The following is a 25,925-nucleotide window of genomic DNA, read 5'->3' as shown; positions in this document are numbered from 1 at the left end:
ATCATGTAACTTCTCTGAATTTTGTTATTTTGTTATATTTCTGTTAAAATACAGTGTCTTTGTTTTAGTAAATTTTGAAAATAATGAAGAATTTAGTTTAAAAACTAAATGTTTAGTTGGTGTAAGGTGGTGAACTGGCAGAATTGTTAACACAAATGGGCAAAATGCTTAGCAGCATTTCATTCATCCTTCTGTTCTGAGTTCCAATTCTGTCATGGTCAACTTTGCCTTTCATTCTTTTGAGCACTGGGGTTGATGTAATCAACTTACACCCTCCCCTGAAATTACTGGTCTTGTGCCAAAATTTGAAACCATTATTAAGTTGGTGTTTGGAACATGAATTAACAGGAAATTTTGATGGAAGGTTTTAATTCAGTTCACCTTAAAACAGGAAGTCAGTATCATGCAAACAGGGGTAGTCTCGTAGTCTCAAGTACTTTGGTATCTAAAGGGTTGAGGAAGAACTTTCATTTCACAATTGAGTTGTAGGAAGGACCCGTGATCATAAAACCACAGGTTAAATTCTTGAACTGGGTAGTATACTGTGCTCTTGAGCAGTTTATTTCACATTAGACTAGTTTACTCTGCTGCAATAAGCACTCGCTGAGTACTGATGCCATCTTCTCTCCCTCTAGCTGTTACATCCTGGTTGTTCCACTGGGTCAATGGAGGGAGAACCATGAGGGTATCTGTCTATTCATCGGTGCATAGGCACTTAATACAATTAGCAAAAATATGGTACACACTAGCAAACCATACCCTGCTTGCAAGTGACAGTTATGGTTTTTGGGAGGTTGTGGGATTAACATTTAGAGGCTGACCAACAACACAATGGGAGCAACAGACATGATTCAGTTACTGTTATAAGTCTCACAAACTAGTTCAATTTATTTCACCCATTTCAGTTCTTCGATTAGTTCTTCCAATGATTATTCATTAGTTTCTAATCCTACTGAAACAAGCAACATTGTAGGCCACAAAAAAAAATTACTGCTAAAACCTTCAAACTGCATTTCAGAAAAATTCAAAATTATACCTCAGATATTTGTCCAAATACAGTCAAAATGTATATTTAGGGTGGGATAAATCCAGTTACACAAACTATTCAATACCAAAGTTAAACCAATACTAAATTTTCAATATCATTACCAATTTTTCAAGTACACTATACTAATTAACGTTTTGCTTAACCATCTAATTAACCAAAATATAAGAACCTTTTATTTTTTCAATATTTATTTCTTAACTAGCTCCTGCCGAGGGATAAATAGCATGATTATAATACATCTATAATGACTACATGCCCCAGTGCTATTTGTTCAGAGTTTAAGGATGGATGAGAATTCATTCTGTAATGCAATCATTCTATTGTTCCAGTCCCCAGTTGAATTCCAACTGTTGGTCAAATTGTTCCAAATTTCTTATCTCGACATAAAATTAACAATTTATTTCCTTCTTGATCTCTGACATCATCTGACAAGCGCCAACCAAGATGGAGTGAATCAACCAAGCTTTACCTGCTAGAAGTAGCAACCCTCATGCTTTTAAATCAGATTCCAATACTGGATGTTCAAGAACTAAATGAAGGGCAGATTTCCAATCCCGGGATCATTCTGATTCCAAAAAGGTATAATATGTCTATGAAATACAGGGATCCCAGATGGACAGACAGATTTCGCTTTTATTATAATAGATGTCATTTATAAAGTAATATTTTTTTTACAAAGTTACACTTCTAAAGGCAAAAGTATAGTTGATTTTTAGCATATTACAGGTATGGATGTTATTGGCCCTGAAAGTATGAAAGGCACAACTGACTCCAGCAACATTTGTAATGCAGATAAATATGGCCAAATACCCCAAGGCATTTAGTCAGGTGCTCTAATGATACATCAATTTACTATTCTTTTAATTAACATTAGGCCACATACACTTTCAGGGAGGGTACAGTTGATTAAATTAATCCCAGTACTTGACTGGTACTTTATTTTATTGATTCTTGAAAAAGATAGATTAAAATCTGATCTCAGAATTTGAAGTCTCCTAACTATAAACTGCAAACCATTTTATCTGATGCTTTCGAATAATTCTACCAACCCAAAATACATCAATGATTCAAAATCTTCAAAATCAAAAGCAATATTATAAGGAATTCTTTAAAATATGAACATAAATAGAAAAACTGCATTGCTTACCTTGACATTTTTAAATACTCCACCTTTCCCGTCATCATTATATATGTCAGCATAATGAGACAGGTGGTTAAGTCCAAGCTGATATGACAGAAAATACAATAATTAATGTAATTAGTCAACTAATTCTGTTACTGAGGATCTTAGAATAGTCATACAAAAAGAAAGATCTCACATATTCATTCATATACAGTATTATAAATTCCTTTCAGCCAGTCTTACTAACTGGTTTTACATGGGATACTTGCCATCTCTGAAGAGTATGTGGTATTACTTAACCATGCTGTTATATTATATATGATTATCTAATACCCAGTGCAAAAACCATTGATAAGATCTGCTGAAATGGATCTAAAATACTTTGATTAATGTATCCACTCTATTGACAAATATATGAGTGCATATTTTTTTCTGACTTAAGGATTCTTAGATGATTATATATAATAGAGTGATCCAAAAAGATCTTTGTTTACAGTCAGGTTTCTGATTATTATAATTATATGAGGTTGTTGGAGGAAGATATGTTTTAATTATGGTTAAATTAGTTCCGTTTCCAAATTTTATGTTTCGATGAAGCAGAAAATGATATTTCAGAGAATAATATTAATATCAAAAATGAAACAGAAAAACTTGCACACAATGACACTATGAACACTTACCTTGTCTTGAAGAAAAATCACAATGGATCTGGACTCTTTTGATAGTGGCAACAGGTAATTGTTATGGAAAGTATCAGCACTGACTTTATTACCCATAAATACTGTGGGCAGGTCATTCATTGAACTAGAAGAGAAAACAAACATCTCTCAGTTTACTAGATAAACAGAGAATGCTTTGGTTTAAGTCAGTGTTTCTCAATCCCCTTTTTTTGGTCCCATGTTTCACTTTGATTTTCAAGAAATAAAAAAATACAAAAAATTGTGCACCAAGTCAATATTCAGTGAGTGTGTGTGTGTGTTTAAAAGAAATTTTAATTAAAGTTTTAATGAATTATTACTTGCTTCTGTTTCATTCTAAAGTTAGCTGCACTTTCACCAATACTCTGCCATGCTCCACCCTAAGAAACACTTTTTTAACTCTCTAGTATTCAGATTATATTGTCAAATGCATTGCTTAATTTATTCATGTTGTTTTTAATTATTCATGCATTATTTTGTAGCTTCAAGATTTTGATGATGAGATTGCTTAATTTCAGAATGACATTGTAGGTTATGTGTAAGAGACCAGCTTTGGCTGGTTTGAGTATAAGACTGGTAGAATATTTGAGTCAAGTATAGCTGGTTTAAATGCTAAAGGGTTAAAAACAGCAAACATAATTTGTCTTCTAAGGGGTTCTACAGCTAGAAGGTCGTTTGCATAAAAGCTGCTAAAAACACTGAGCAAGATAAAAAATTAGTTTTTTGATTATCCACAAACAATAATTTTATATAAAATAAAAATAACAATGCACCATTACATCCTGCTACTTTTAAAGATTTTTCTTTTGTCCTATTTTGAGATTTTTATAGGTCATCTTAATTTTTCTATATAAAGCTTCTTTTGTAAATTGATAGGCAGCCATAATAGTAATTATTTGCCCATGTCTTTAGTTGAGAAATATGCAGAGTTGCTTTTGTGCAGCCCAGTTTTACAATAGTTGCACAGTATAGCTGAAGGCTGTAAAAAGGCAACTAAAAGGTTTGTTGACAGGAAGAACCTCCAATTCTTAGATATGTCCTTAAAATTAAAAAAAATAAAGAAAAAAAAGGAACCATGGATAGTAGTCACAAGGCCCACAAATAAGCTAACAATTGAGGGAGAAATGTGCAGGGCGTAATACTAGAAACCATTCTAAAGTGACAAGATACTGTGACAAGCTGTAGTAGAGAGAGAGAGACAGCTTTATGCCAGCTGTTGAGAAGCTAAAATATGATAGATAGACAGAAACAAGTGTCTTACTGAAGGAAAGATACAGGACTCTACTGTATATGTAAAGGTGAGTGATTTCCCATTTAATATCTAAATGGGCTATCTATCTGTATTCCCTAATGATAACCATAGCCAAGTGGAACCATAGTTTGGAAGTACAGATAAGAATATTCACTGAAAAAGGGTAATGGGTAAAGACCCCCTTCAGTCATGAATGACCATGAGATTGCACCTAGAAAGTTACCCTCCAAGGCACAAGTCCAGGCAAAGTTGTTTATGGAAGACCAGCAATCACCCATGCATACCTCCCCCTCTCCATGCCACCGACTTATCCAAGGGAAAGGCAAAGGCCAAAACAGCTTGGCACCAGTGACATTGCAACTCATTTCTACAGCTGAGTGAACTGGAGCAACATGAAATAAAGAGTCTTGTTCAAGAACACAACACACAGCCGGGTCTAGGAATCAAACTCACTACCTCATGATTGTGAGCCTGACACACTAAACACTGAGCCTCGCACCTTCACTGAAATAGGATACAAATAAAACACAGTTTCCAATCCCAAGCATTTTATAACAGTAATATCAATCTTGTGTTCCAACAAAATTAAATTAACCAATCAGATGACTCATACATATAAATGAATTCCATAACTTAAACATTATTTTACTGTTATTATATTCTAATTCTCATCATTATCCCTAGGATTTTATAAAGAAATTAGATATATTAGCAGCTGAATGGTATTAACCCCTATGTATAGCAAAATAATTTAGAAATTCTCTTATTCTTGTCTAAAATGATTCCAATAGCTACATGCAGATATATGTACCGTTGCTACAATTTACTTAACCTTATCAATCAATAAATTAAAGTAAATGAGCAATTGTGTGAAACCTAAGTGGACTAATGACCATTTTCAGAACAAAAGCACTCATCAATGAAATGTATAAAACCTGTAGCTATTCTATATATTTGCAGCAATCTTCAAACAATCAACTTTAGAAAATGTATATTTGTACAACAAATGAGACTGAAACATATGTTAAATATTCCATTATTTATTCAAAGTAGAACATGTTGAGCTGACTTTTCAAGACTCTCTATAAGACAAAGGTAAATGATGTATGCAATATGCCAACACCCGCTTTACACATTGATCACTTTGCCATATTTCTGATGCAATATGCCAACACCCGCTTTACACATTGATCACTTTGCCATATTTCTGATGCAATATGCCAACACCCGCTTTACACTTTGATCACTTTGCCATATTTCTGTTGGAACACCACTGCCTTTTCTTTCCATTAATTTTGCCCAAGATAGATAAGATGGGCTGTCCATGACAAAAAGTGCTGATGACCTAATTTCTTACAGTTGAATCTGGAAGACATTTAGAGAAAACATTTCAAACATGAACGAAAAATCTAGAATCAAGATGCATCAAAGTAGACTTAGCAGCAAAGACTAACGTTCTAATTAGAAAGAAGATCAGACTCCACAACCTTCAGCGAAATGACTGTGCTCTTTATGCAGAAAAGGAGTAAGTACTTAAAAATTTTATATGGTGTACTCTGCAAAAAAAAAATTATCTACACCCAAGTGGTTTACTTCGCTTATGGGTAGGCTAACAGAAAAAAGCAGAATTTGTGTGTAGATGTACGGGAGCAGTTGGTAGCAGGAGTACAAGTGGAAAAGGGTCTTTCAAATGCCCAGGAGGCTCTGTGGAAGTAGTTGATAGGTGTTGTTACCAAGTTGATTAAAAGAGCAGCAAATATATACTACATATAATATTGCATGATATAGGAGTTGATGGAATCTACTGTAGTAGAAAATCAGCTCCAATTTATGGATTCTCTTAAATACAGTCTGTGAATCAGCCTCAGTCATGATAAGAAGAACAATGGCTATTCCATAAATACCATTACAATCTATATTACTATTTGGTAACAAGTTGGGTATGTGGGTATTTTGAAAATATAGTTCACAGAGTGATGATCATGCCCTGCATAGTTACAGACTGCCATAGCACCCGTTCAGCCAACTTGCCAGGGATACGGCGAAGACATGGAACTGCTGCATGGGGGATTGTGAAGAGGTTGCGAAAGAAATCAACTGAGCCAACAGTGCTTCTTACATTAATGCTGAGCAGAGGAATCCTACAAGATCAATGGTTAGGATCATCAAGTTCTATCAAGAGAGCAACTGCAACACAGCCATAGCAATTACATCCATGGTTGTGTAATCAGCTAATGAAAGATTCACTAAGCTCCCAATTCAGATTCATAATAATGAAATTGGATGGTGACAGAGAGTCATGGGGAATCTATGAAAGCAGCAAAAAAAAAAAAAGTCCAACATTATACATAATCTTAACTAAATATCTGTAAAATGCATAGAGGGTCTCAAGTTGATGTATTACTAATTCGCATCAATAAAATGGAACTTGGTAAGAACTTCAAACCATGAGTTTTCAATTGTTCAATCAGTTGAACTACTAAGCTCATTGAATAACATGTATGTGGTTGAATATTCTTATCTGATTACACCATTACAGCATGTATTGACAGAGCTCTTTCTGCCCCATTCTCAACCAACTCTGGTGTTTCTCCGGATTCAGACAGGCACCTCAATGTCTTCATTTTATACATCAATGACCTACTAGCTGCCACATCTAACCATGCCAATTCATGTGCAGATGACATGGCCCATCATTCCTCTCAAACTTTCCCCAAATATGCGTTATTCACTGCATGCTAAACCTGCAATGGTTCCATAAACAAAGACCTTGAGAGCAGGAGTGTAGCAAGGTTCTAGAATTAGGAGAGCAAGCACATAAAAAAAAAGCACCATAACACATACAAAACAATTTTTAACTCATTGATTATACATTTTATAAAGGGTGTCCATTTTGAAAAATGTTCTTGGTTGAGTGGTTGCTCCCCTATTAGCTATGCCACTGCTTGAAGGCAACTTTCAGTGGGGCCAGGCCAAACTAGTTTTCTTTTAACAGAAAAAAAAACTCAAGCACTACCCATATCACCATATGCCCACTAAATATTAGCAGCACTCAGCTACAGCCTCCACAGTTGCTCCAAATCCTGAGCCACAATATCACTGAGAATTTCTCCTGATGATAGCACATTCTTAGCACAGCTAAGACTGCATCTCTTCAGAACTAAGGAAAAAATTTCAGTCCACAACTACAGCTGGTATTCTATGTGAAGCCTACAATGGAGTACCGTTTGACTTCACTCCACAAGCCAGTAATAACTGAACTCTGAATGAGTGCATGTAGAATGGTTTTGTTACTCTGCATACATCTTAAAGACAGGCTCATCTGAAGCACTTTCATGCTTATAAAGTTTTTTTCCTCTAACTAGTAGAACCCCTCAGTAACACAGCCTGGTCAAGGGCTTTTGGAAGCTATCCAAAATTCTTCCAGGGCAGATTAGCCAATCCGTTTTCATTAGCACTCAGAGATTTCCTCAACTACATCATCACTCTTCCATGCTGTTAATCCTCTAAAAATTGCTAATGGAATATTCACTAATCCTGTTTTGGAACTAGTAAAGCACATGATAACGTTCTTGCAATTTAGGTGCAAAATTTCAAACAAAACGTCGATGCATTTAACTCCAACACCTGACTAGTACTTTACTTTCATCTACCCCCAAAAGATTAAAGGCAAAGTTGATCTTGGCAGGATTTGAACTCAGGACATAAACAGCCAGAAGAAATACAGCAAGGGATTTTTTTATCGACTGAAAGAATGAAAGACAAAATCGACCTCGACAGTATTTGAACTCAGAACGTAAACAGCCGGAAGAAATACCATTAGACATCTCGTCCGACGATTTAATGATTCTGCTAGCTCGTCACCTTAATAAACAACTGAAAAAATAACTTCCGTAATAACCATGCCATGTCATGTGTCACGAGATGCCTAGTAAGTAGGATATACATTAATGGTTCCTTTACTTTATAAATAGACGGAGAGTTGTTGATTTACATCGATAGTTGATTTAATAATCAAAATGTTGAGTCACCGAAGATTCAGTTTGCTTGTGTCACATGAGTATCTAACTTAAATGCGAATCCTGCACGGAAAATTTCATTTAACTAAAGTAACGTCTCGGAGGTTAAAACAAGGAGTGGTTGGAATAATTCTTTAGTAGAAAACAAAAAACAAACTCCAAATTGGTGGACACCCATCCTAACCTCATTCGATAACCGTTGCAATCGAAAGAATGCCTAAATTTGTAATAGGACATTTATAACGATACTGGCCGAATATCCGTTACAATCGTGTCAAAACACAACTGAGGAAGCCTACATGGTCGCTCGACTTGCTAGAATCGCCTTCATGTCACACCCTACTGTCTTAATAATAACGACTTGGGAGTTGAACAACAAGAGATAATGCCCTTGAAAATAGGCATGAATGCTACAGAATCTTGTTGCCTGTAGTAACAAAAAAATATGTCTTAATAATACTGACAAAGAAAATAGGAAGCCGAAGACATCAAAGCGTCTTCTGTTAAAAAAAGAAAATGATCCGTTTCAAAAAATAAGTCTTTCAATTAGCAGTCGGATCAGTTTCCCTCACACTGCTAATGTTCTTGAAATGGCATCGATACCACAAATATTTCACTAACAAGATCATCGATAAACATTAAGCCTGGCGAGAGAGTGTCTAATAGTTCGATCATTAACATTTCAAGGTACTCTTCTTGAATAGTACCCATTTCAATAAAATTTCCCTTCAATCACACTCCCTAACGTCTCTGAGTAAATGAATAAATAAAAAGACACATTTGACTAATGTATTACAAGTTACACTACCAGATACAATAAAAAAATTTTTTTTTAAAGAGAGGAGTTTCGGTTGAAACATGTTTGATCACGGGACTTAAGGATGATCTGGAACTGAAACGATAAATCTCTAAAACGGATTCAGTCTTGACAGGGATCGCTGTATTTGCGTTTTGTTTTTACAGGGTCAAAAGCTTCTTGAAATGAATATTCTAGAGTTTAGTTCCCTCGATTCTAGCACCTCTTTCTTCTTCTCAAGACAAAAATGTGGGTGAGTGAAAAAGCCAGAATGCTTTAATTAAATATGAAATTAGTCTTTGAAAAAGAAATATTAAATTAGATAATATAAAGTGTTCATACTGACAGTGTTTATATAAAGCAAGAGAGGGATCAGAGTCCAATAACAAAGCAATGCGATAGTGGAATGGCTTTACACATTGAAAATGCTTATATTTAATCATACAGAAAACACACACACACACATATAAATGTGTGTGTCTGTGTGTAGATAGATGCATATGTGTGTGTGTGTATTACCATAATCAACAGGAGAGCACCTCAACAAGTGCGTCAAAAGAAGATAAATAGCTGTACAGAAAAATTAGAGACAGACATTATTATTATTGTAATTTGTAATAGGGAAATCTGGGGGCGGATGAGATAAAGAACAACAAGAAATTGTAATAGAAGAAACTGTCCAAAATATATGAAAGAAAGGAGGTGAAACAGAACCATAATAGGGACAGATATTAATTATGTATATATGTCAGAGGTGAAACAACTGTAAATAGAAATATTTAGGTAGACATTGCATTATATTACAAATATATTATATTTTACTTATATTTTATATTGTATTATAATTAATATATTACCGTGAAGGTGACCATATCAGAGCAGGTACATCATTTGCAAATATTGGTGCTAATGAAATTAAAATAATAGAAAATATAGAACCAACTCCTCGGTAATCCATTTAGAACAGATATGTATATATATTTATGTATTGTTATTTAATAAATCCCCTGAAATATGAAGCAAAGGCTTCAACCCAGAAATAATTGTCAGTTTCTCTGTGGATCTGTCTGCTAATATATTCTAGAGTCACTCACATGAGATTTGACAAGGAGAAGTCATGTGACAAACGAGACTCTCGTAACATCCTCCCTCCCTTTCTAACAAATCTTTCTTACCCTACAGCGCCCTCTCGTGACACGTTCTCTTTTCAATCAAGCCGCCATCATGGGTAAGTTGTTCTCGGCATTTCTCCCGTCGTTTATATCCAATTTATTCCGCACCAACATCGTTGTTTTGTCCAGTTGTTACATACAACATTTGTTTGTGTTATATGTTTCCTTTCTGTGTTGTTATAACTTTAATATTCTTCCAATGATTTAATGAAATCCCCGACAAAAGTCTAACACCATTTAACAGCAGACCTCTGCACATCGCCGCTGCCATTTTTCCTTTCCACATGGCAGTCAGCCTTATGTTACAATAAATATATCTATACATATATTGTGATGAATTAATGCAGTAATTACCATCCTTTCTTTAAGTCTTTGAATTTAATATATAACAGTTAAGGCTTTCGTTATTCTTAAGAAATTAACTTGGGTTTTGCCGCATAATTGGTCATTTTTAGAAGTGACCCACGTGCAAAATGACTAAACTGTACAATTTTAGTTTGTACATTAGATATTGTCCCGATTGGAAAAAGTACATTTTTCATCTTTATATTTAAAGTTTATGTTAAATAATCATCATTGGAATTACAGATGGTAATGCACTTTTTAAGAAATATTTATCTGGAAGACTTTTCCGACTTGGTTATTGCTATCTTGAAAGTTGCTTTTTCTACTGAGTAGTTCCATTATATATCTCAGCTGATAATGTAGAATTTCCCTAGACAAAAAAAAAATGATATTTAAAAAGGGAGCTTGACCTACTAGAAATAGCAGCTAATTTCCAAATCGCTCTCAAGGAGTCTTAAAACGGGTCACTGGGAAAATCTGTTCCCTGCCCAAGGTTTAAGATGGAATATCATCGATCATATATCTCTGGTGTGTTCAACGCTATATTTAGCATATCTAATTTTCACCACAGTTTATTCTTTTTTTTTTTAATACACATTTTTATTTCGGCAAACCTGTTGGACATTGCCTTCGTGGCCGGGCAACTGGAGCAGTGGTTATTGCTCTGGTAATGTTGAAATAAACCTAACGAATTGCTCAGTCATGTTGATTCAGTTTACACGGTAATGTACATTGCGAAATCCTGTCTACAAAATATTGCTATTGTACACCCTGTTCTTGTAAGAAAGCTTACTGGAATGCGGGGGAGGGGGTTTCCCCTCATAGCAAAATAAAGTATCTTTCACAGAAAGAAACAACCACCCAATTCCTTGTTTTTCCCCCTCTCCATGAGGTGATAAGTATTCCGAAAGTCCGCCTATCCGACTCATTAGACTGGTGTAATAATAAAAATGTTATTATAACATTGGTGACTGGAAAACATTAGAAAGGCACATTATATACGTAACATATCTTAAATTGCTGAATACATTGTTCTGAATTCTTCGGAAGAGCCACATTAGCTATGATACTTGGATCCGGATTTATTGGCATCATCGGTGTCGGGATGAAACCGATACTGAATTCCATCTGCATTTCATTCAGTGTGTTTCAGCATGTGTTGTGTACATTCAATGCTAAATCTAACACGCCACCGTCAACATTGAGAGCCCGAGTCGGCGAGGTAGTTTCTATGCTGAGTTTGACCGGTTAGAAAGAGTAAAAAAAAAAGGGGGGGGGGCAAGACTTCCTTTTGTATCCCCCCCCCCCCCATTTTTTTTTCTTACACAAACCCCCATTTTCGGTTACGGAGAATACGAATCTGCCAAAAAATCGGCATTTTGAAATTACCCTTCCCTTACCCCTAATTTCTTCATTTTTAACTTATTTCAGAAGTTTTTTTTTTCTTTTTTTCAAAATATGCCGAAAAAATACGGAGATTATGATTCTGAAAAAAAAAATCCCTCTAAAGTTTTAAGTTTAGTGCTACGTGAAAAATGGGTGGGGGATTCAAAGTGCCGATTTTTGGCTATTTTCCGTATCCGAAAATGTGAGTTTTGGGGCAAAAAAAAGGCCCCCCCCCCAAAAAAAAACATTCTACCGTCTTAAAAAAAGGGGGGGGGGGGGACACTATGCGGTATCTATCCTCGAAGGGGAGATGGTAATCATTTGCATACGTTCAATTTCACGATGAAACATGGATTATTTCCCTTCGTCCATTCTTAGTATCCATTGGCCTGAAAACGAGATTTTTTATAAACGATAGTCCTATTCGTTTTTGTTTTGTACACGCGCAGACTTCTGCAGAACCCTGACATTTCAACCATGGCCATCTCATTCCTTAATATTATAAATTGTATTATATTTAATTGAATATGATTGCACAGAGTGGATTGGTATTTTCGTTTTTACGAATGACTTTTCTAAATTCTTGATTTTCAGCAAATACTATCGCACAATGACTGTGATTTCAGGTTTTACTTCCATTATAATTCGAATATAGGATCCATCTCAAATGAATTTTTTTCTTTTTTAGGTAAGCCCAGAGGTTTGAGAACTGCACGAAAGCTAAAGAATCATCGCCGTAAACAGAGATGGCACGATAATGACTACAAAAAGGCAAATTTGGGTACCAGATACAAGGCCAATCCTTTTGGCGGTTCTTCCCATGCTAAGGGAATCGTTTTAGAAAAAGTGTACGTATATTTATGTGATTTTTTTTTCTCCCCCCTAAATTTTGAGATTGTCCCTTTGCTGCATTGCAAATTTTTTTCATGTATATATACATGTATGTATTCTCTTTTCAGTGGTGTTGAAGCCAAACAGCCTAACTCAGCCATCAGAAAATGTGTGAGAGTACAGCTCATAAAGAATGGTAAAAAGATCACAGCCTTCGTACCTAATGATGGTTGTTTAAATTTCATTGAGGTTCGTTTCACTTATTTTTTCGATTTCATATTTTCTGAATTATGTAAATGTGATATTTAATAAGATCTATGCCAGAGGATGAGCTCTAATTTGTATTGTCTGATTTTGTCATACATGGAGAACAAACATTCCGGTTCTTGAGACTGATGGTATATCTTTAGTGGGAGGTAATGGAATATTCCCATTTGCAGGTTGGACCTGCTTAACTTAATGTACCTGAAATAACTGGATCAGTTGCATTTGAAGTTAGGGAAAGGTTCAGCACACTTGACTCCCTATCCTTTCTTTCCAGCTGCCTATCTCTAGTTTCTTTCATGTTCACCAAGTACCTTTTTTTTTTTTTTGCTTTTTCCAGGTGAGGAAATTGTGTATCTCCTTTTCTGCAAGACACCTGTTCTATCACACTTCAGCTCCTTAATTGTGCACCCCAACTCAATCTTCAAGTTACCTAGTAACCTCACTAGTGCTCCAATATCTACCTTAGCACGGTTTCTGTAGCTAAATGCCCTTCCTAATGTCAACTACACTACACAGTAAGCTGAGCACTTGGGTGGGGGTGGGGGGTAACTGTCAGACTGAGTTAGGTGCATAATAAAGGAACTGAAGTGTGATGGAACAGGTCAAAATGCTTAGTGACATTTCGTCCATATTTACATTTTGAGTTTAAATTCCACAGGGGTCGATAGAATACCAGTTCAGCACTGGAAATTGATATCATTGACTAGACTGCCAACATTTTAGGCCTTGTATCTATATAACTATCAGTAATGTTGAAGAGATTTGATATTTTGTAGGACCTGTCTTCCTCATAGTAGATATAAAGTTGATTGTTCAGAAATATGTAATGAAAGCAACCATCACTATTATTTTACTCTAGAATTCTTAGATAAATGTTTTTTAGTAGTATTGCCATGTTAACTCTTTAGAGCTTGAGACCCTTTATACTGATTTTAATTCGTAGGGGTTGTGATTTTTCTTAGAGAAATGCTTAACTCAGATTTGATGGTTGTATTTTGGGTCACTAGCCACTTCAAAGAGTATACTAAATATTAAGAGGTTAAAAGAGTGTTACAGAAGGGGCAGAAGCAGTTTGTTGTGGAGGTGGGAATAACTGGGCTTCAGTTGGTAAGAAAGATAAGATAGTGGGGACAGCTTGAGAAGGGTGGAGTGAGTGATGACTGCTAGGGTGTTGGTGAAGATAGGTAGGTGGTGGTCAGTGAGTTGTAGGGAGGGAATGAGTGGTGTCATTAGAAGTGAACAATCTATGTTGGGTTCATTTCAGTATGCCAGAGGATGAGCTCTAGCTTGTATAACCTGATTTTGCCACATACATGGAGGGTATACATTCTGGTTCTTGAGATTTATGGCATATCTTTAATGGGAAATTATGGCCTTCTTCTGGGATGGAAAAACAAAGAGTAAATATTTGTTGATTAAACTTGGTTGTGGGATTCTTGGACTGACAGTGTTGTTTCCCCAGGATTTGGGATATAAAGTAATTTTAAATAAATTTATATGATTTGGCTACTACTGTATTTTCATGTATGTTGTGCACCCCCACCCCTTCTGAATGTGCTGCTTAATGGAAAACATATTCCCTTGGGGCTTTGTACTAGATTTACTTTTTCTAGTTTTTTTTTTCTTCATAATACGGACGTTAGCAAGCATAAAGAATGTAACTTGTTTCCCATGGTTATGGGAGAAAATTTCAGTTGTATAAAGGCATTTGCTATGCAAGATGTGTAACCTGTTCAATCAGAATTCCCCCCCCCCCCCCCACTTCCTGAAGTAAATGACGAATACATTTTGTTTATTTTAGTAAAGAGGAGTTCAGGGAACATAGTTTTATATGTATATAAGGATGGGTCTTGAATTGCCTTCACTCTGATGTGTGTAGCTATGCATTCATGCAATACAGAAGTAATGCTAGTATAGATCAAGCTTATGTGATGAAACCTTAGTGACGGGCGGACTGATGTCCTAATCATGATGAGTGTCACTCTTCTGATAGGCTTGTTTGTTGCATTGCACTATTGCACTTGCATTAGTGCATAGTTATTGTACTGTTTATTGCCTGTTGGTGGTTCACTTGCTTTCTGTCGCATCTAGAGGTGATTTAGTTTCCATTGTTTATTGAAATAAGGCAGCAAACTGGCAGAACTGTTGGCGTGCCAGACAAAATGATTAGTGGCATTTCGTCCAACTTTGCATTCTGAGTTATAATTCCTTTTGGTGTTGATAAAATAAGTGTTAGGCGAGCAGGGGGGGGGGGGGGGGGGTCAGTGTAATTGGCTTATTCCCTCCCTCAAAATTTCAGGCCTTGTGCCCATTGCAGAAAGGACTATTTATTGACTTAAGTAAATGACTCTTGTATTACCGTAACTGTCTTTGGGGTGTTTGTGTTATGCATACTGGCTGTTTGAATTTGTAAGTGGAGTTGGATTGTAAACTTGAGTATAGAAATCAAAATTTGAGGAAGTATAGATCAATATTGATGGTGTGTGGTGGAGGTTTCTCCATATAAGGTGATATGATGAGACATGATCCGTTCACTGAATTAGACTGTGGATAAAATATCTTTTCTGATCACCCAAAGAGTCATGCAATTTTGGATATTGGTTATGATGTGTTAGTATTGTGTGCTGCATTTCAATAAATGAGGTGTATCTCAGGATATTTAAGGTTTAACCCTTTCAATAATATATCTCTGACCAAAATACACCCCGCATGAGTTTCAGTTCTAAAATAAGCATGAATTTGGACTAGTTTCATTAAAGAACTTTTCCTGCGAAAGACTATATAGGTAGGCCCTGTCTCCTCAGAAAATTTGTTAGTAAAAAGATTTTTAAAGTTTTTACTCCATTCTGGTAAAATCATCCTCTCTGTCGCTGCTTTCAGTTTCTTCAGAATCACTGCTTTCGGTTTCGGATACAGAAATACCCGATTCATTTTCATTCACTACATGCTTTTGTACCTCATTCATTCTTTTTCTCAATATCTCCATATCTTCTGTTGAAAAGCCTTCAAATTCAGAATCACTGCTTGATAGCATGAAACTCCCAAACAGTGTCGATACAATAACTCAACTATTTACAAAGTGAAGTCACGTATTTTCACGAATGTACTAACGGGATTTGTGTGCAAATTTACATTTAAATAACAATCGGTACTCGGCCAGGTTAGTATCAAAAGGGTTAAGGACATTGAAGGGAACTGGATTTCTGAACATGGTGGTCATGTATTTGAATGAGGTGCAGTGATCCACAAAATGATAAAAATTCAAGCCTAAAATTTCATTTTATGTTCCAAACCCCAGTTGAATAATGGTAAAATTACTTAACTAAATTCTTTTCAAAATGAATTGAATCAGAAAGGCAATAAATCTCACCAAAATTTTATTTATTTATTTTTACCCGTAAGTCATTTTAAGTTAATATGGACTTAATTAAATTATGCCTTATATGATGAATATGTAGTGACGGGCGGACTGATGTCCAAAATTTGAATGATAGTCACTTTTCTGATAGGCTTGTGTGATTGATAATTTAAATTTTACTTGAGCGTTTGGAAAAAGCTATAGGTGTACACTTTCTGTAGGCAATGTTTTAGAAATTATGCCTGCCTTCTCATTACATGCATGAATTAGATTGCTTGTTATTTTGAATACAATGACTTGCTGCAGATTTTAATATAATTAAAACAAAAGTTGTGTAAAATAAACTTTTTTTTATTTATCAGTATTAGGCTATTGACAATTTTGTGTTTCCTATTGAAATTTTATATAAATAGTAAGATAATCACTTGAATATAAGACTTGCTGGTTTGAGGTGTTTCGTAACAGTCAAGTTACATTATATAAATACTTTGTTAGACTCTTTTGCTAGCATACCTTTGTCATTATTAAACTGATCTTTGGAACATAAAAACATAAAGAAAAATTCAAATTAGATGAACGTAAACAAACAAACAAAGTTTGCTTTAGAAGCGTTGAGATGTCTTAGAAAGTTAAAGAAGTTATTTTAAATTCTCAAATGCAGGATAATGCTAATAATATGGCCTGAGCAGGATAAGCTACCCCTATTTTGCAGAAAAAAGTGTTGGCGGACAGCTGATGAAAAGCTTTTACTCTTTAACATTCAGGTTTCAAATCTACAGATTTTTTTGTATTGTGCTAAATTGATCCGGCATTATTTTGTATCTTTGAGATTTCAATGGTGTTGTAATATTTTTAGACTGACATTGTAGGGCGGGTGTAAGACGCTGTTTTGAATGTAAACTAAGGAGAATATTTGGGCATGGATTAAATGTTGAAGGTTGAATAAAATAGTTTAAAAACAATAAGTATCATAGAACCAGAGATGGTTTCAAGCAGGTCGGTATCAAAAGGGTTAATTAAATGAAATGTGTTGGCAGGCTTGTGTTTGGTTAGGTGTTTTCCACAGCAGGATGATATGATGAAAATTTGATCCGTTCACTGAATTGTTCTGTTGTCAAAATCTTTTCTGATCTCCAGATGGAAATCATTGAAATAATTTCACCACCTTGAACTGTTAGTTCTGACTGAAGTTTGACTTGAATTTTTGAATTTTTACAGGATTTTTTTTTTTTTATATATTGTAACCTAAGATGCATAATCTAAACACGAATGTAATGTAGGTAAGCCATTTGTGGTGTTAGAATGTTGTATAGTTACTCTGGGTTTCTGTAGTTCGTTTTACTATTATCTATTGTCCAACTAGATAATGCCTCTAGCCCATTCTGCTGCATTTATACATTAAAAATTTTCCTTCTCCAAACTGCATCTTTATTGATGTATTTGTGTTGTCAATTGTAAACACATGAAATATCACTAATATGGCTTTTTCGATACACATACATACTTCTTTTCTGTATGTTTGTGTGTGGAATGTAGATAACAAAAGCAATGTCGCATTTTAAACTTGAGAAAAGCCTTGCATATATGCAGCTAGGGTTCATTCTTACCTGCTTCATTTGTGGAGGTCAATTTCCAAGAAGAAAACTAGATCGACATCGAGAAAGCCATATTAGTGATAATATTTTGTGTATTTACAGTTGACAACATGTGTTGTCACACACACAAACTAAAAGACGAATCTTGAAGTCTGAGACTTTAAACAATTGAATGCCACTTAAGTTAATATGGACTTAATTAAATTATGCCTTATATGGTTTTTGCAGTTTTGAGTGAGAATAGCTTATATGATGAATATGTAGTGACGGGCGGACTGATGTCCAAAATTTGAATGATAGTCACTTTCCTGATAGGCTTCTGTGAATGATAATTTAAATTTTACTTGAGCATGGAGAAAAGCTATAGGTGTACACTTTCTGTAGGGAGTGTTTTAGAAATTATGCCTGCCTTCACATTTTTTCAAAACTTAGCTTATAAAATGAATTATTGGAGCAATAAACTCTTCATATTGATGAGATGCTTCTACGAAATTTGAAGCTGATGTTTGTTTTTGTATGGGTAAGAAAGCAAAATACTATTGGAAAAAATGGTAATATTCAGAGAACCAAGAATTCGTGTGTAATATAGAGTAAATGTTTTAATTTGATACAAAGATTTTTTTGTCTACATTTGGGGCTAAATATGGGTGGGTGTAATTAGATTATATTGATTAATGCTAGATGTGGTGTTTTCCTCTGCAAAGTGATATAACTCGATCCTTTCACTGAATTGCAGTGTTGTTAAAGGATTTTCTGATCCCCAGATGAAGATCACTTAAAACTTGATAGTTCAACTACTGTTGGTATTAAATTTGTGACCACTGTTTGGTTTAGTTTCACATTTTATTATTTGTAATAAGAGTTAACTTACTTGATAGTGCATTGGATATAATGCCTTGCATCTTTCATCTTCAGTGCAGGGAAAATCGAGGTTTGACATATGATGGTGCTAATGCTGTGGTTAGCAAAAATTGTACCGTAGATTGTATGTTATTTTATGGCTTGAAGGATTGCTAAACGATTATTTCTAGCATCTTCGTGGTTGTGATATTTGAAGTCTTCTTGGTTGGCCTTTCGCTCTTTATTTTAGATTGGTGCTTAGTTTATGATGTGGGTTATAAATTTTTTTGCTGTTTGTTGCTTTATGGATAAGCTTTTTTTTTTTTTTAATGGTAATTTTTTTAGGGTTTGTCAGTTGCTCATAAGTGGGTTGTGTTAGTATTAGTTGGAATGTAATGACAAGTTTTGATGGTTTTTGGTTGTGAAGTTTCTTGATCAGGCTTATGTGATGATTTAAGTGACGGGCGGACTGAAATCCTAAACATGAATGATTGTCACTTCACTGATATGCTTGTTTATTTCACCTGACTTCCTTTGAGATCATTCTTTGTGTGTTTTTACAATCAGCAATGATTTTAGTATGTAGTAAAGTTTTTATTTTATCATTCCATAAGACAGTTTAATTGCACAGGTTTTTGGCTTATAAAATGCAAGATACGGGCATAGCTGTATCGTCAAGAGTCTGCTTTGCAAACATATGGTTTTGAGTTTAGTCCCATTACACAGCATTTTTGGGGCAGGTGTCATCTGTAGCCTCAGGTAAACCAAAACTCAGATTTGATGGTTATATTCAAAGAGTATACTGAATATTAAGAGGTTAGAAAAGTGTTATAGAAGGGGCAGAAGCAGTTTGTTGTGGAGGTGGGAATAACTGGGCTTCAGTTGGTAAGAAAGATAAAAGATGGTAGGGACAGCTTGGGAAGGGTAGAGAGAGTAATGGCTGCTAGGGTGTTGGTGAAGAAAGGTAGGTGATGGTCAATGAGTTGTAGGGAGTGAATGAGGGGTGTCATTAGAAGTGAACAATCTATGTTGGGTTCATTTCAGTATGCCAGAGGATGAGCTCTAGCTTGTATAACCTGATTTTGCCACATACATGGAGGGTATACATTCTGGTTCTTGAGACTGATGGCATATCTTTAATGGGAAATTATGGCCTCTTTATATTCTTCTGTGGGGGGGGGGGGTCTGTTATTTGTCTGCAATTTGCTTGGAAACAGGTGGAGGTTGACTATAAGGGGAGCATCCAGCTTTAAAAAAATCTGCCTCAGCAAAATTATTCTGCCCCTTGTAAGCATAAAAAAGATGTGACAATGATGAAGGGCAAAATATGTGCTCTTGCACAAGTTATAGTTAGTGTGAGGTTTGTTTGATGGGTGTCCTATCTCAGTTGCAAAGTTATAAATGATTACTGAAATTTTAAGCTAAGTGATATTAAGCCTTTAGCATTAAATCTGGCCATATCCAGCCAAAGTCTTCAAACTGGTCAGACCTATACCCTACAGTCATTTTATAAATAAACTATCACATCATTGAAATCTCAAAGCTATGAAATACTGCATGATTAAATCAAAGTGACGTGAATATTTAAGCATTGCATTTGACAGTAATCAGAACGCTGAAGGGTTGAGCATTAACATTGGTTTATGACAGTTTTTGATGTATTTTTTTACAGGAATTTGTGGCTTGCTGGTATTTTACATAAGGTTTGCTTGGGTGGTTAACTTCTGATGACTGCTCTTTCAATGATCTTTTCTTCAATTTTCAGTTGAGCATGTGTCGTGTAAATACAGTTAAAGGCTTCTGTATAAGGAACTGCTTGTGTGGTGGTTCAGAATGATTTTCATAATAAACTAATTAATAGTCAACTTCATGTCTTATTACAATTCAAAAGTGCTTGAATTACAAAATGTGTTCAAAGCAGATGACGTTTGTATTTATATTATGAAAATCACAGATAATCACAATTGGTGATCACTTATTCTGATGGATTCTAACTTTTCAATAATTGTCTTTTATATTGGTTGATTATTATAGTTTATAATTTACTCTTGCGTACCTGATAGACATTAACACCTGGTGGATAACCTACTTGGCAGAGGGAAGTCTGTACATGATTTTATTGCTTTCAGCCTTTCAAAAGTTGTGTTGGTATTAATTACGATATGGACCTAAGATGTTCATTCTGTCTTCACTAGGCATTTGTGCTAAAAATGTTGTACATGTGAAGTTAATTTCATCTATATATATATATATATATATATATATCAAACTGAGAATGTCCGTATGTGCGTATCACTAAAACTTAAGGACTACCCAGCCAATTTCATTCAAATTTTATACATGCCTTACTTGGTCCATGCAATGTTATGGGCCAAAAAAATTTTCAACTTGCTTAATGCAAGCCTGGAGCAATCTCTTATTCCTTACACTATTTCAGTATTATGTATCAATAGTGAAACTATTAATACTTTTACTATGATATATTTATGTATGCGTGTATACACTCTCTGAGTGGTTGGCGTTAGGAAGGGCATCCAGCTGTAGAAACTCTGCCAAATCAGACTGGAGCCTGGTGTTGCCATCCGGTTTCACCAGTCCTCAGTCAAATCGTCCAACCCATGCTAGCATGGAAAGCGGACGTTAAACGATGATGATGATGATGATGTAACCACATTTCTGAAGATGGGCTTTGCTCGAAACGTTAAACCATCTTTCTTTCCTTTCCTGAGCATTTGCTAATACATTGCATGTACCACGTCCTCGCGTTGTAGTTTTTTCATGTTTGCTTTTCTTTTTTTAGATTTACTATGTATAAATATATATGTATATGCATACTGGCTGTTTGAATTTGTAAGTGGAGTTGGATTGTAAACTTGAGTATAGAAATCAAAATTTGAGGAAGTATAGGTCAATATTGATGGTGTGTGGTGGAGGCTTCTACATATAAGGTGATATGATGAGACATGATCCGTTCACTGAATTAGATTGTGGATAAAATATCTTTACTGATCACTTGTTTTCTCTCTCCTCTCCCCCATAACTTAGCGATTCGGCAGAAGATATTGGTAGAATGAGCACCAGGCTTGCAAAGAGTAAGTCCAGTTGTTGATTTCTTCAACTAAAAGGCAATACTCCAGCATGGCCACACTCAGGCAGCTGAAACAAGTAAGATATATATATATACACATATACGTACATACACACGTGTATAGATGTGCATATGTATGTACGTATGTATAGAGCAAGGTTTGTGGTGTGTTTGTACCCCCACCATTGCTTGACAATCGATGTTGCTGTGTTTATGTTCCCATAAATTAGCGGTTTAGCAAAAGGCACTGATAGAATAAGTACTAATATATCCTGTGGTCGATTTGTTTGGCCAACGGCTGTGCTCTGACATGGCCACAATCACATGGCTGAAACAAGTAAAACAATGAAAGAATCTATGCCATTTTAATCCCAAGCAAGGCCAGGTATCTCTGCTAGTAGTTATTAAAAGATAGTTACACTAAAAATGAAATTGAGTGGTTTGAAGCATCCTTGATGTTGATGCTATCATTTTGTGGTGTCTAACAGCTTCTGTTTTTTTTTAAGATCAAAACAAAAATATACTTTGGTCTGTGAGATATTTTATAGCTTTTGGGGCTGTTAGATGAAGCTTATATGATGAACTATAAGTGGCGGACTGAAAATCATAATTTGATGATCACTTACTCTGATGGCTTCTACCATTTCAATTATTGGTTTTCATAGGCACAGGAGTGGCTGTGTGGTAAGTAGCTTGCTTACCAACCACATGGTTCCAAGTTCATTCCCACTGCGTGGCACCTTGGGCAAGTGTCTAGCCTTGTGAGTGGATTTGGTAGACGGAAACTGAAAGAAGCCCGTCATATGTATGTGTTTGTCCCCCCACCATCGCTTGACAACCGATGGTGGTGTGTTTACGTCCCCGTAACTTAGCGGTTCGGCAAAAGAGACTCATAGAATAAGTACGAGGCATCCAAAGAAGAAGTCCTGAGGTCGATTTGCTCAACTAAAGGCGGTGCTCCAGCATGGCCACAGTCAAATGACTGAAACAAATAAGAGTATATGGTTTGCTTATTAAGCTTACTCTAGAGAATCTAATTTACCATCTGGATATTAGGCATTTTTTTTTCCTCTTTGACCTCTATCTCAGAGTAAGTCAAGGCTCTTTTGATGGGATATCAACTAAAGAGTGTTAACAATTGTTTTATTCACTTAGTTTTAGTAAAGTTTTTGAGGTATGGCAAATTTAATTTGGATTGTTACAATTATTTGCATCATTATTTATGTCCATTTTCCATGCTGGCATAGATTGTGTGATCTGACCAGCTGAAGGCTCCATGTCTGTTTTGGCATGGTTTCTACAACTGGATGCTCTTTGTAATGCCAGCCATTGTAGAGTGTACTGGGTGCTTTTTACGCAGCACCAGCACTTAGAGGCCAACAAGGTTAGGGATGCTCGGCTGGAGAGGGTTGCAAGAGCAACCAGGCTTTTACTTAGCATGAGGTTTACCAATTGTGATATGCTGGAAATTATGAGGCCAGGCTTATTATGATAAAATTATATCATAGTTATGTTTTACAGCTTGTGAAGCTTATATGATGAATGATAAGTGGCGGACTGAAAAATCAGTTTGATGATCACTTATTCTGTTCTAGCTTTTCAGTAATTATCTTTCATATAATTTGGTTTCTATAGTTTATTACCACTTATAAACTAAATATTGACTGTTGTAAACCTGAAAGACCATAACATTTTGTTGATAAACACTTGGCATAGGGAAGGTTACACATGGGTTTCTCCAATTACTTTTAGCCTTTCAAAAATTGTGTTTATCAGTATATGAATACAGGGATAGTGGCTGAGATACTGAAAATGTCCAATGAAGTTAGGTTCAATCGTTACACATCGTTTTGTTCAATGCAAAAAGTGAAGCAGACATCTTAAAGTGGTGGTGTTGGCATTTTGGTTGTAAATTCTTTGACAAGGTACTTTACTTTTACTTGTTTCAGTCATTTGAATGCGGTCATGCTGGAGCACTGCCTTTAGTCGAGTAAATCAACCACAGGAAGCCTAGTACTTCTAGCATTCTCTTTAGCCGAACTGCTAAGTTACGGGTGCGTAAACACACCACCATCTGTTATCAAGCAATGTTAGGGGGACAAACATACACACACATCTATATATATATATATATATATATATATATATATATATATATATATATATATATATACACGACGGGCTTCTTTCAGTTTCTGTCTACCAAATCCACTCACAAGGCTTTGGTCAGCCCGAAGCTATAGTAGAAGGTACTTGCCCAAGGTGCCACGCAGTGGGAATGAACCCGGAACCATGTGGTTGGTAAGCAAGCTACTTAGCACACACCCACTCTTGTGCCTACAGGAAAATTGTAAGGCATGGTATATTACAGCTGTGTTTCACAACTTGTGGGGTTGCTAGATGATGAGTGGCAGGCTGAAAATTATATTCTTATAAGGAGTCATGGTTTGTTAAAGCTGATGTTTCTCAATCCAAACTGCTTGGTTTGCGTAATATTTTTTAGCTTTTGGGGCTGTTAGATGAAGCTTATATTCAGTGGCGGACTGAAAATCATAATTTGATGATCACTTATTCTGATGGCTTCTACCATTTCAATAATTGGTCTTCATATGGTTTATTAAACTTTCTCTTGAATTTAATTTACCCTTTAGATATTAAGCATTTTTTCCTCTTCAAGTTCCATTTCAGAGTAAGTTATGGAGTTAATATGTAAAGTTAATTGTTTTGTTCACTTCGTTTTAGTAAAGTTTTAAGATATGGCAAACATTTTGAATTTTTATATTCATTTGCATGGGGTTTACAAATTGTGATATGCTGGAAAATTATTAGGCCAAAATTGTCCTTATATTTTCCAACTTGTGAACTTTATGCTGAAAGGTAAGTGGCGGGCTGAAAAATCAAAATTTGACAATCACTTAGACTGATGGCTTTGATAATTATCTTCTACATACTTTTTGTTTGTTTGAAATCATTATGGTCAATTTCTACAGCATACTCAGCTTTAACATTCAGATTATTGTGTCAAATCTAATGCTTATTTATTTGAATTAATCATGTAATGCCTCATAGCTTTGAGATTTTGATGATGTGATTGTCGCAGGTAAGTGTGAATGACTGGTTTGAATGTAAAACATGTATGGTGTTAAGGTACGATGTATTAAATTGCATGGCAACCAAATGTAGAGTGCAGGTGTTCTGGAAAATCATGTGTGCATGAAATATGAGGCACAGGTTATTTTCCAAATGAGTATGCAGAGTTAGCTATTAAAGTTGCATCCTGTAAGTAAATATTAATTGTAAAATAACTAATATAAGGTTTCACAAGGTGAGCATTTTGAAGTCCTCTCATGATTAGATATTAATGATCATTTGTCTTACTCAAGTTATTGTTATTAGAGGTTGCTAAATGAAGCTTATATGATGAACTATAAGTGGCGGACTGAGAATCATAATTTGATGATCACTTGTTCTGAAAGCTTCTACCATTTTAATAATTGTCTTGTTACAGTCTCTAAAATGTCATTAATTTCTATATCAAGCCAAAGACAGGCAGCATATTGTTGGGTGTACTCTTGTCCTGTTGGGTTTCAATTTACTCGTCTGCTTTCATCTGTAATCTTTTGCTATATTCAGTGCTGCCTTTGTATCTTCCCAAATCCATACATTTACCATCTTCCCTCCGGGTCACTCATTGAAGGCCTATCAAATACTGCTTTAAATTTTCCTTTTCCTGGCAGGCATGTAACTCTATCATCATACTCTCTATTCTTTCATCTCTCTGGTTCTTTCTCTTCTATATAGAGTCAAGTGGATCAGGGCAACTTTTTTTTCTTCTTCAGTGTTGGTTGCTTAAATTTGTTAATCGAATCTTTTGCCAGCAAATATTGAATTATTTGTCCTTATCTTTTCAGGAAAACGATGAAGTTTTGGTAGCTGGTTTTGGTCGAAAGGGTCATGCCGTTGGTGATATTCCTGGTGTCCGTTTTAAGATTGTGAAAGTAGCTAATGTATCATTATTGGCTCTTTTTAAAGGAAAGAAGGAGAGACCCAGATCATAGACAATTTTATTTCATAAATGAATAAACAAAAATTACTTTAAAAAAAAAA

At 35.4% G+C, this 25,925-nt stretch overlaps 2 protein-coding genes across 2 annotated transcripts in view; one reads left to right on the top strand and one right to left on the bottom strand.

Annotated features, from left to right (window-relative positions):
* LOC106870836 (V-type proton ATPase subunit S1) overlaps positions 1–10,057 on the bottom strand; it is a 17,976-nt gene extending 7,919 nt beyond the window's left edge. Inside the window, exons 1-3 of the mRNA XM_014917066.3 lie at positions 9,794–10,057; positions 2,852–2,975; positions 2,196–2,273 (exon numbers count right to left, since the gene is read on the bottom strand). Of these exons, the coding sequence (XP_014772552.1) occupies positions 2,196–2,273; positions 2,852–2,975; positions 9,794–9,894 (303 nt within the window). The 5' untranslated portion in view covers positions 9,895–10,057. The remainder of the gene's footprint in view (positions 1–2,195; positions 2,274–2,851; positions 2,976–9,793) is intronic.
* LOC106870837 (small ribosomal subunit protein uS12) lies at positions 10,031–25,925 on the top strand. The gene is made up of 4 exons (XM_014917067.3): positions 10,031–10,164; positions 12,528–12,687; positions 12,799–12,919; positions 25,730–25,925. Exons 1-4 carry the CDS (start codon positions 10,161–10,163, stop codon positions 25,874–25,876), a joined length of 432 nt encoding a protein of 143 aa, XP_014772553.1. The 5' UTR covers positions 10,031–10,160; the 3' UTR covers positions 25,877–25,925.

The sequence above is a fragment of the Octopus bimaculoides genome, chromosome 11, assembly GCF_046866305.1.
Source record: "Octopus bimaculoides isolate indiv1 chromosome 11, ASM4686630v1, whole genome shotgun sequence".
NCBI classification, from domain to species: domain Eukaryota; kingdom Metazoa; phylum Mollusca; class Cephalopoda; order Octopoda; family Octopodidae; genus Octopus; species Octopus bimaculoides.
This window is presented reverse-complemented; position numbering and strand designations above follow the sequence as displayed.